This window comes from Uloborus diversus, chromosome 8 (genome assembly GCF_026930045.1).
Source record: "Uloborus diversus isolate 005 chromosome 8, Udiv.v.3.1, whole genome shotgun sequence".
Taxonomy (NCBI): domain Eukaryota; kingdom Metazoa; phylum Arthropoda; class Arachnida; order Araneae; family Uloboridae; genus Uloborus; species Uloborus diversus.
In genome coordinates, this window is record NC_072738.1 from 34906361 (window position 1) to 34918651 (window position 12291).

General features: G+C 33.9%; 1 protein-coding gene across 2 annotated transcripts in view; it reads left to right on the forward strand.

Moving 5' to 3' along the window:
* LOC129227449 (uncharacterized) overlaps positions 1-8937 on the forward strand; it is a 45004-nt gene extending 36067 nt beyond the window's left edge. For both annotated transcript variants that reach the window (XM_054862008.1, XM_054862009.1), the window contains exons 6-7: positions 2416-2523; positions 7228-8937. In XM_054862008.1, coding sequence (XP_054717983.1) covers positions 2416-2523; positions 7228-7353 — 234 coding nt within the window. In that variant the 3' untranslated portion in view covers positions 7354-8937. The remainder of the gene's footprint in view (positions 1-2415; positions 2524-7227) is intronic.
* The last annotated feature ends 3354 nt before the right edge of the window (positions 8938-12291 follow it).

A 12291-nucleotide genomic window follows, 5' to 3' on the forward strand; every position in this document is an offset into this window, starting at 1 on the left:
ACTATTAAAAACTTAGTGTATCATTGTAACTCTTTGCCTATCTATCTATGTATTTCACTCTAACTTCTTCCAAATGCCAAAGAATCGACAGTGGAACCACGTATCGATAGATACGTACTTTTTTGAACATGTTTTGGCAGTTTTCGTTTTTCTATAACTTTAATTAGAGGAGATATTAACTAAAATGTCAATTCTTAGTAACATTTCATTTGCTTCAACATTACATTGTCTGTTTAATGTAACTGTGCCAAAGTTGCTTGCAAGAAAACAAACCTACGGAATTACTTTACCTTGAAGCAATAGTTCCTTGATCAAGCATTAAGTTCTATGCATGGCGTGGAAAAAATGAAATAAATTAATGTACTGCTCATTCTTGGGTTCCCAAGTAAGGGATCATGGCACAGGCTGTGCCATTGAAATTTTCAGAGGGATGTGTTTTGAGGTATTTGCTCCACGTTTTTTTCAGGGGGGGGGGGGGCTTTGTAATGTTGTGGGGATCACGTCATTCCTGTTGAGAGGCATTGGCATACCTGTGCTAATTAACATTCTGTCGTTGGCAGTAAGGCATGTTTTTGGGGACTTCAGGTTGTAAGAAGGGGCCAAAGCCCCCAAAATATTCCACTGGTGCACTTGGGTTCTTTAGAGGAAAGCGGGTTGCACAAGTAGCCTTACACTTCAGTTGTTGAGTGTTTCATATTTGGACTAGCTTCCTATGCAGCATTGCATGGGAGCTTATTAATAACCCATATATAACTAAATGAATGATTTCTATCCACATGGGCATAAAAAAATTCATCAACCCCCACCTTTTAGACATAAACTCTCAAAAGAACTTTAATAGCTCAGAAAAATAAGAAAATTACAGAAAATGTATCATCAAGTAAAAGCCAAAAAACATGCAGCATGTCTGGGCTGTGTTATGTTCACTGGCACATTGGTGTGTGTTTGAATCAGACAGTGTATATATTCAAGTGTCATAATGCAAAGACAAATGATTGTCCTTAGTATATCTTGTTTGATTTAAGAGAAGGCATGTAAGTTAGGCAGAACCTTGAGTGACCCAATGAAAGCCCTCAAATGAAACCCTAGGATTTCTCAGAATCCATTTTAAGAGTCACTTTTTTTTAAGTCTGAAAAATTAAATGGTGGCTTGACAGATGACACCTTCAATTTTCGGAATATATTAGTAGTATCATGATAAGAAAAAGTGAACCTTCTGTCTTCTCAAATTTATCTAGTTGGCCCTTGAGTATGGGTCAAAGTTTAAGGATATAAATAAATAATGCTAAATGAATGATCGTTTTGTTTCAAAATTAATGTGTGACCCCTGCCAATTTCTTAAAATGTGGATGCTACTTGAACTTAATACTAGGTGCCTGTTAGCATAAATAATTTGGTGATTCACTCATGGCTTTGAGGACAAAGGTCAATTGAAAATGCTATTTTCGTTCCTTTTTTTTTTTTTTGCTTTGTTTGTGTCCAGAAATTAGTTAAAGCTGTGAGTGGCCCTCAGAAATAATTACAGTAGAGTCTTGACTTATGCGAGGCATGCGTTTTAAGACCCCTTGCATAAGTCGAAATTCTGCATTGTGGAAAAGGGTATGGGTGCAGATTTTTTATGTACATACTCAATTATTTTAGACATTTGTAAACATCCCTCAAACTGTTTTAAACCATTTATCAACTATTTAATACCCTTTCTTACTTAAAGAACAAAATTTATACTGTATTTCAAAAAATGGAACATAAAATACTGTTATGGTATACAAAATCAATGATGATCAATGGGGGAGAATAAAAATAAAATTCATACCTCAGTGAATATTGGTCGTATGAATTTCAAACGTTTTGTGTTGGAATTATATTTCAATGGAAATTATTTCCCTAAATATAAATTACCAACCTGGGGCCCTAATTTATATTTAGAGTATATATATAGCCTTCTGGTATGAAAAATTAAATTTTGAATTTTTTGACTTTTATTTTTACTTCAAACTTTCAATATCTTAACTCTGCATCTGATTTTGAACATTTTTTTCTATTGGACGTATACATCTAGGACTAACGGTTGCGAAAATAAAGGTCCTGCAGGTGAAAACAGAACAACCTGTATATTTTCATCATCATACTAAACTAAGGAAAGTGAAAATTGGCACTTTTCAAGAGAGACCAAAACACTGAGTATAATTTTTTTTTTCAATGCTTTATTTTTTATTGATAACTGTTAGAGCAAAAATAACTATCCTTTGAAGTAAGTATAACCCTTTCTGAGTACTATGGCAAACACGGAATTAGAAAAAGGCTTTTTTTTTTTGCATTTGTTAGTTTAGCATGGTGCCGACGATATGTTAGGGTATAAATAAAATTAAACTATCCATTGAAGTAAAAATCTGAATCTATTTTCCATTTGTATAGAAAGAGGCAAAGTCTGCTGATCCGAACAAAGCAAAATCTATTAATTACAGAAGGGAGCTTCATGAAAAACTTGATAAAGCAATATCAAAGATTTTTACCAAAATAGAAGTAAGTTACTTTTTCATATAATTGTTAAATTGGATAAATGAATTGTGTTTTTTAAAATAGAAACTTTTCATAGACACAAGAAATATTACCAAAACACAATTGGTTCTAAATTCAAACTAAAAACGTATCACTTTTGTTGTTTTGTAAAAAGTAGTAGTAGTAAAACACATAAAAAATATTTAATAAGGACAAAAAAAAGATTTTATTTTAAAAATGAAAATTTCTTCGTCTAACAGGTTTCTTTCATTGTCATGGCCTGATCATGACAACTTGAAACCAAGGGTAGACATTTCAGGAGGGGCCTCCTTCACAGACATTCTTTTAACCTTCAGAAGAAGAAAAAAAAGACTGAATTATATAAAATTAAAACTTGAAAATATCATGCATATGTCTCGACAATAGTAGTAAAAGAACACATCATTTAAGTAATTACTTGAAATATTCCTTTTCAAAAAATCAAGTTCAACTCTTCTTTACAAATATTGACATACAAAAATAATTTAAAACTATGGTCACATAATATTTTTAATATTTTAAAGTTTTCCACTAAGCAGAGAAGCAAAATCATCAAATAAAAATTTTTGAGTTTTAAACCCCATTTTGACTGGGCTCTCTTGGCATATGTCACTCATGCAATAATCAGAAGTCAAGAAGCAAAAGGATGTAAGTAACTAAAATAACAGTTTGTATAAAACTCTTGCAAAATCGGATCATAAGGTAAACCAACCAGTAAATGAACACCCCTAATGAATGAGCAGTTCATAATTTCGTTTTAAAAATAGAATTTTTAAAGTTTTTTCTCTGATAAATTGACAGCAGTAAATTCCTTCTGTACGATTGAATTGTTTAGTCCAAAAACCAGTCATCTTCATTTTTTTACCAAATGAGACTGGCCCATTAAGTCAATTCCTAAAATAAAAGGACTAGAAAATGTTGCACTTGTCCACTGGTTGGATCATTTACTGGGCTAGTCCACTTTTTTTAAAGTTTATACCCTCCAAAAAACCTGAAGTAGAATATTTAATGTTCTCTCAGTTTTTTTTCAATAGTTGCACAAATCTGTAAAAACATTTTTAATGTCATGTACCAAGTATTACTCTTTTTAATGAAATTATAAATTTCTGTAAATGAAATTAGGCTTAAACATTCATTCACTGGTCAGTCCACCCTACAGAAAGTTCTAGAGAGTTTTTATACGCATATATTTTCAATACGAGTTCCTTTATGTAACTGTTAGTTTAAATACAAAGCATGAATTTTTTCTAATAATAAATTTTTGCATAGGATTTTTTTTTTTTTTTTTGAAAAAAGAACTTTTTGTTTTTCAATAAACACCCATTTGCTCCACTCCATATCATTAGTGTATTCCTGAAAAAAGATGTAGGGGATACAAGCATAAGTCAATGAAATCTGAAGGGGGGCTTGTGTTAAAAATATAAAAAAGTGAGAGAGTACTGATGTAAAAATTAAAAAAATATAGTGGGGGCATTCACCTGCATCCTATTTCTACCACACCACTCTTTCAGCTAGGTAACTTACACCTCTTTGCTATAAAAGGAATAATGTGTTTTGATATTTCATGAATTACTGAGCGTTAAAGACAACTTATGTGTTATAAAAATTTATTAAAACAGTATTATGTCAATTGACAGAGAAATATAGAATATCAAGACAAACTAATTTTGACAAAATTCTATGATTTAAATTTTCTTAGTTTGATTCTTAAATCTTATTTATAAGTCATCTTCTAAATATAGTACTTATTTAGTACTCATTGAGGTTGAATTGATTATTGCAAATTGGGTGGTTTCATTTTCGTCTTTTCTCTTTTCTTTTCCTTGCCTCTTTTTTCAGGGTTTTTTTTTTCCAACTTTATTTCTCTACTTCCAGGTTTTAACATTTCATAAAAGTGGTGATGACTGAGAGGCAGAATGATCCATATCCTCCCCAAAGTATTTATTTATTAAATACTTTGAGTATTATTTTGTATATCTTCTAGGCATAATACATTTTTATTAACTGTAAAAAGTAGCTGGCTTCCTAATAGCCACATAAATGTAGAATAATTATATTTATTAACAACATAATCTATGATCTATTGCCACTTTAAGAACCGAGAATGAAAACTGAGACAAAAACAAAATCTGCAGACGATTTTGTTGTTATTTTTCATTATTTCAAAAAATTGGAATTATTTTCTTTCATTTTTACTACCTTTCACAAAAAAGAAAGTATTGTATTCGCAAAGAAAATTTCACTCAAAAATCAACCTTAATTTCCATTTTGCTCACCCCCAAATGAATGTTGAGTTTTGTTTTCGACTCGACCACACGTGGATAAGTGCCTAAGAACGTACAGACATGCGAAATAACCATTTTAACGATTTCAGAGTTAATTACAGCAAGTTTTCTCGTGACATCTGTATGTGCTTACGTGCGTATGTGTGTACGTAACGCATAACTCAAGAACAGAATGTTCTAGAAAGTTGAAATTTGGTACTTAGACCCCTAGTGGGGTCTAGTTGTGCACCTCCCCTTTTGGTTGCATTCGGTTGTTTCTAAAGGGGTCTTTTGCCCCTTTTTTGGGGGAAATCATTGTTAATTTCAATGTAAACTCGAGTGGTGTTATAATTTGGCGGACACTTGGCAATATTGAATAAAAAATGACAACGTGTATAAGTACAAATTGAGAATGAAAAAAGGTTAAAAAACCAGCAAACAGCTGTTTCGGCACTCTAAAATACAAGTGCCATCATCAGTGCATTAAAAACGAAGACAGGTTCACCCGACTAAAACACAGTCGAGGGACTGTCTCTCGACTGTGTTTTAGTCGGGTGAACCTGTCTTCGTTTTTAATGCACTGACGATGGCACTTGTATTTTAGAGTGCCGAAACAGCTGTTTGCTGGTTTTTTAACCTTTTTTCATTCTCAATTTGTACTTATACACGTTGTCATTTTTTATTCACTATGCAGTACAAAGTTTTCGACTACTTTTTATGTACTTGGCAATATATCGCCAGTCTTTTGGTCGGCAAATTTTGCCGCCAACTTGGGGACAAATTTGGCGATTTTCTTTTTTTTTTTTAAATCAGGTTTCAATTTAGCCACTGTTGGTGATATTCAGAGAGTAAACTATTGAATCACATTAAAACTGCCGATAATGAGAAAATGACATTAAATTGGAGTAAAAAGAAGTCATGTGATGCACACAACTCGTTTCCCTTCCAAGTTGTGTAAAAAAAATAACCTGCATTGCCCATTTAAAGCAAATGAATCAATGCATAAATTTATTCAGAAGAAAGCGGATGTAAGTGCACTTGAGTGCATTCCTTTGCCATCTAACAAAAGCTTTCATTTAGTAGTTTTTTTTCGAACCACACTTTTTAGCAGTACCTCTTATAATCTTTTTTGCCACAAAACAGATAGCATCAATCTGTCTTCTATCATTTTCAATTGTTGTTTTCAATTTTTTTTTCGCTTACACACCTGTATGTCTGATACATAAAAATTGATGTGATTAATAATTAAGGTGTGTTAATGATAAAAATGCTCTAAAAACATTTCATAAATCAAGATGAATTCTGTCAGCATATCATTTCCATAAATTTGAAATCTTGGATACATCTGCTATTCGGAAGAAACAAGAAGAAAGCAAATGTGTAGCCTTTTTTTTTTTAAACTTTCTAACTTTCTTATTTCAATGCTTTGGTTATTCTTCTATAAATTGAAATGGGTGCACCATCTAATTTAAATGCTAGATAGGGCAACACACAAGGGGGAAAATCCTTACTTTGAAATACAGTAGTTTTTAAAAGCTGTTTTGCACAACTGTTATCTAAATCAAACTCTATAAAGTATTAAAAAAATCACCTTGGCTTACAGAGTAGTGTAGTGGTCAGGCATTGATATCTCGTGCCTAAAGGTGCAGGTTTGAACCCTTCTCCAGTCTGTGAATTTTCAAGATGCAGAAAATCAACAGTGTCTTTGCCGTATGATTATGTGGCATGTAAAGGATTCTTCAAGTACTCGTTTGGCTTTGAGTGCATTTAGCAGAATTAAATTCCTAGGGAAGTTTCCAACCGAAGAGAGCCAAGTTCCTCCATCTGGGGAGGAAACTGGGCATCAAAATTCTTGTGGTAATGGCATCTGCTGATAGTGGTGCCACATGAACACACAGAAACAGGACGAATCTGCCGCTATCCGGAATATATTATTTTATCATAGTGTTTTATCATTATAACTAACTGAGAGTGTAAGCCATTAGATGTTCGAGGCTTCAAAGTAAATGCTAATATGCTGGTGGACGGCATTCAGCAATTAGTGTGTCATAAGTGGGAATATTTTTGACCATCTTTGAATTCATTTTGAACCATTTTTGTGTAAGATTTTTTAAAAAGATAAGGAAAACAATGTAGCAAAATGATACAAAAGTAAATCACCTATTTAACTTGTATCAATGTTTGTTATTTCTGCTGCCACATTGTTTTTTGTTATTTTATTTCACTTGATTTCTTTTTGTTATAAATGTTTCTATATTTGATTTCTAAACATTCCTCTTGGATTTTTCTTAAATTTATTTTGGGTTTTACAATAACCAGCAGTTATAAGTATTTTAGATGCTGTAAGATTATTATTGATGCATAAATCTGTTGTTTTTGGTGTGAATTGTAATATTTTATTTAGTCATTCCTGTATTTTTTCTAGGCATTATTCACAGCCTCTGAAAAATATTTTGTGAGGATGCATATTTTGAAGGAATCAAATGATGCTTTTTTTTTTTCTCTCTTTAGTTCAGGACTCTTGTATGAAGCGAAACAGGTTGTACCATAGTTGTCTGTAGTAGATGTTTAAATACATTTTAGTAAATCTTAACTAAGGCGAAGCCCTTGATCACTTACAGGAGTAGTTCTAAGACTCTCTCAGTTGTTTGCCAAAGGGGCAGTTACAGTAAGAGGTAATTTGTGATTTAAAAAAAAAAGAAAAAAAAAAGAATTTGAATTTTGACATCTTGAATTCAAATTATGTTTTTTACAATCACGAGTGGGTGTATGTAGGCGTGTGTGTTTGTGTGTGTATGTGTATACGTGCCTATTTGTGTATGTATCAGTGTGTGTTTGCGTCTGTGTGCAGGCATGAGTATGCGGGTATGTGTGTAGGTGTGTGTGTAGACGTGCATGATTGTGTCTGTGTGCAGGCATGAGTTGTTATATTTGCAATGAATTGGTCATAAATGATAAGCCTACTGATAGTGATATGGTTTGGCTGGAGTTGATGAGCAGTAAGGGCATAAAGCTACGCTTTGGAAACATTTATAGGCCACCTAATTCAAACCAGGGACAAGATGAACAGATGTACCGTATTATTAGTGACATGTCCAGTAAGGGATCCGTTATCATAATGGGGGATTTCAATTTTCCGGGTATTGATTGGAATAATTTTTATCCTGGTAATGGCAAAGAAGAGGAATTTTTAAAAGCAATTGGTGACTGTTTCTTAGATCAAGTAGTAACTCAGGGAACTCGAGAGGAGGCGATGTTGGATCTAGTTTTTTGTGACATAGGTAGTTTTGTTCCGGGGTTGTGTGTAGGGGAGCATATTGGAGATAGTGATCATAACAGCATTAGGTTCCGGGTTAAATTTGAAGTGTGCAAAGATGATAAGGTTTGTGCCCAATTTCAGAAACACTGATTTTGTTGCACTTAGGCAGACCTTGAAAGAGGTTTTTTTGTCAGGATTGGAAAATAGCGACGTAGATCAGCAGTGGACGGAATTTAAGGATAAACTTGCTAAAACGGTTGGGGACTATGTTCCATTTAGGAGAAAAGGTGTTAGTACCAAAATTTGGCCCATGTGGTTCTCCAGGGAGACTTAAGAAGCTCTTAATTATAAGCAAGCCCTTTTTCGTAAGTTTAAAGAAACTGGTCAGAGTGCGGAGAGGCTCCAGTATGGTAAGGCAAGGCGAAAGTTTAAGTATTTGGTACGGATTCAGAAAAGGGAATTGGAGCAAAGGCTGGCAGATGACATTGATGGGAACCCTAAGAGGTTTTTTGCTTACGCTAATTCTGGGAAAGTTCGAAACAGTCAAATTGGGCCTTTGGTTGATGAGTATGGAAATTTAATCCAAAATGATAAGGATATTGCAAATGTTCTAAATAACTTTTTTTTCCAGTGTGTTTAACGATAACTGTATCTCAACAGTTGACACTAACAAGACACAAGCTATTATACAGCTTGAGGATTTTGTATTTTCCAGGGAGGAGGTTTTATTTCATTTGAAAAAGATTAAAGCAACTAAAGCTCCGGGACCAGATAATATTTATCCAAAAATTTTAGTTGAATGTGCAGAGGAATTAGTGGATGTTATTTTGAATATTTTCAATGCTTCTTATAACTCGGGGACGGTGCCAGAGGACTGGAAGCTAGCTAACATAACGCCACTCTTCAAGAAGGGGTCTAAAGGTATTGCTGGGAATTATAGACCTGTAAGTTTGACTTCAGTGATTTGTAAGATTTTCGAAACTTTGATCAAAATTAAGATCATGAAGTTCTTAGAGACTAATAGTCTGTTGACTAGTTTGCAGTATGGTTTCAGGAAGGGTAAATCCTGTACTACTAATTTATTGCATTTCTACGACAAGGTTACCTCAGCTTTAGATAACAAAAAATGTGTGGATGCTGTTTATATTGATTTTCAAAAAGCTTTTGACAAGGTACCGCATGTTGCTCTTCTCAGCAAGTTAGCTGACATAGGAATAGGAGGAAAAACTTTACTTTGGGTTAGAAATTGGCTTACTGGTAGGAAGCAAAGAGTAGTTGTGAGAGGAAATCATTCTAATTGGAGTGATGTTTTAAGTGGGGTTCCTCAGGGATCAGTTTTAGGGCCTCTTTTGTTTATTATATTTATGAATGACATCAATGAAAATATTTCTGGAAGCATGAATTGTTTAGTCAACAGTGCAGTATTGCTAGTAACAAAGCCAACAAAATGCTTGGGTTTATCAATAGATCTATTTCAAACAAATCTAAGAAAGTTCTTCTGCCTTTATATAGGAGTTTAGTAAGACCTCATTTGGAGTATGCTATTCAGTTTTGGTCCCCTTATCTGAAGAAAGATATTTTTGTATTGGAAAGGGTTCAAAGAAGGGTAACTAAATTAGTAAGGGGACTCTCAGAGTTAGATTATGATACCAGACTTAATAGGCTTAACATGTATAGCCTGGAGCAAAGGAGAGTCAGAGGGGACATGATTCAGTTATTTAAATTTATCAAAATGAAAGATGTAAATGGGTTAAATTTTTTCGGGGAAAGCAGGACAAGGGGTCATTGTTTTAAGCTATTTAAATCTCAGGCTAACTTGGAAATCAGGAAAAACTACTACTTTAGCAGGGTCGTGGGCACTTGGAATAGCTTACCGGAAGAGGCGGTAATGAGCAAGGGAGTGGATAGCTTTAAGAGGGCCATTGATCTTCATTGGGGACTAATTAATTGACTAGGACCAGCCTAGCTGGGCCCAGAGCCTGTTGCTGGTCGTCACATTTGTATTGTATTTGTATTTGAGTGTGTGCACATGTGTGTGTGAGGTAGGTTTGTGTATGTATCAGCGTGTGTTTGTCTCTGTGTGCAGGCAGGAGTGTGTGCACATGTGTGTGTGAGGTAGGTTTGTGTATGTATCAGTGTGTGTTTGTCTCTGTGTGCAAGCAAGAGTATGCGGGTATGTGTGTAGGTGTGTGTATGTATGTATGTATGTATGCGTGTGTGTGTAGGATATGGACACATGCTAGAGGAGCAGCATTGTGAGGCCGGTCGACGGTGGTGCTGCAGAGAGAGGGGGAGGGGGAATAAAATCATAGGACATCAAAACCGTCAAGTTCAAGCAATAATGCATATAAGGTGAGCAGAAAAAAATGTTCATGTTGCTATTGCTAATCAAAGTATCAGAAACAAAAGGAAAAAGATCAAAAGTAAGTGGTTTAATTTACAGAGTTTTATGCTGAAAGTTAGATATTGTTGTATTCTTGCTCTTTACTTACTTTCAAACCACAATCTAGTTCTGTTATTACAGGGTGTACTTTTGCATATCAATTTACTTCTTATAGGTATATTATGGGATGTTAAATCTCTTCAATTAGCTTGAAAGTTTTTCGAAAGTACCACATGGAGCAAAAATTTTCTTTCTTTTCTATGGAAAAGTACATCAAATAATATCAATCCAAATCAAATATTTGCTATTCTAATTCTGCCATGCATGATTTTAGTTTTCCAATGTTGATCTCAGTTGGGATTATTTTCATTCATCACTTGTGCATTTTATTAGTTTAAAAAAATATTACTAACTTTAGAGCCAATCAGAAGCATTATAAGCAAGAAAGTAATTCTGTAAAATTTCTGTTTCGTTTGTTTCAATCTCGGCATCATCAATTACTATGCAAAGTGCATATGCAAATTAAATATTGCATGTTCAAGATCAAGTAAAATGATTCTAATTTGGCTGTTTTCTGAGAAAAAACAGGAGCAAAGAAAAATTCAATGTGCTTTGATAGTTTGGAAGTTAATCACTCAATACTAAGTTTTTATGGTATTAAATAATCATGTTCTCCGCTGAGATGCAAACTTGATCTTTACTAACAAGTAAGAGTAATGCACATTTTTGTTATATTAAACTCTCTACGCAACAAAAAAATTGGATAACCGTATTTTCGGGCGTATGCTCTGCGGCTGAGTTAAAATGTTCATAAATGACCAATGCAGTGCATATAATGTTTAAAAAAACTTTTTTTGTGTTTTTAGGAAAATAAACTATTGTAACAGGAGGGATTATAAAATGCATTAAACTTGTTTAAAAAACGATCGGAAATACAGGGTGCAGCAACCTCTCGTGCAAAGAGAGTGTGCTGTTTGAATTGTGGTGGGGAAACTGGTGTTAGTGGTATTGACAGGTAGCAGTGTACCTGCCATTTGCAGTAGTAGTAATGACATGTGGTGGTTGCTGAAAATTCCAGATTTTTTTCTTGTGTTTTTCCTGTTTAGAGCCTTAATTTTAGTTTTCCTTTACTCTCCAAATCTCTCTTCCGGATTTTTTCAAATTTTTATGCCTTGCCAAAGTAGGTCGTAATTTTTAGGTTAAGAGATATGTTGTCATTGTCAAATTAAAAATAAATAAATAAATAAATAAATAAACAGAAATGAGAAGTACAACTCTACTGTGGCCTAGAGTATTAAATAGTACTTATAAATAGGTACTTAGAAAGCTCTTAGCTGATGTAGAACTGCTTCTACATGGAGAAGTGTGAGAGGTTATGAAGGCACATGCTAGCACAAGGAGCGCAGAACCATTAGTGTTGCTTCTTGTGCAGAGCTATAGAACTGCTTGGTACACATTGTTGAGTTCTTGGGGAGGCTCTCTAGTGGAATCTGTCAAAGTATGTTGAAATAATTGCGGCCTGAAGGTAGACAGAGGATGTTGTATATTTTTCTTCATTTGGGCCAAAGAAGGACCCTAGGGCCAAAGCAGCCCGCATTTACGATATTTACAGTCTTTGATTAATGACCACACTGTAAAATTATGCCAGAATGTGTCAGTATTTATTTCTTTAGTGTTTTGTTTTAGGGGTTGAACTAAAATCTTGAAAATGTCCATATTTTTCGAATGGTGTTTGTGGACAAGTTTTGGAAGTTTGATCCCATGGCTCAATCGTATCCTACCGCTTAAAACATCAGTTTTCAAATGAAATTATTCATATTTTAATAAGTATATACTGTAATCATTTC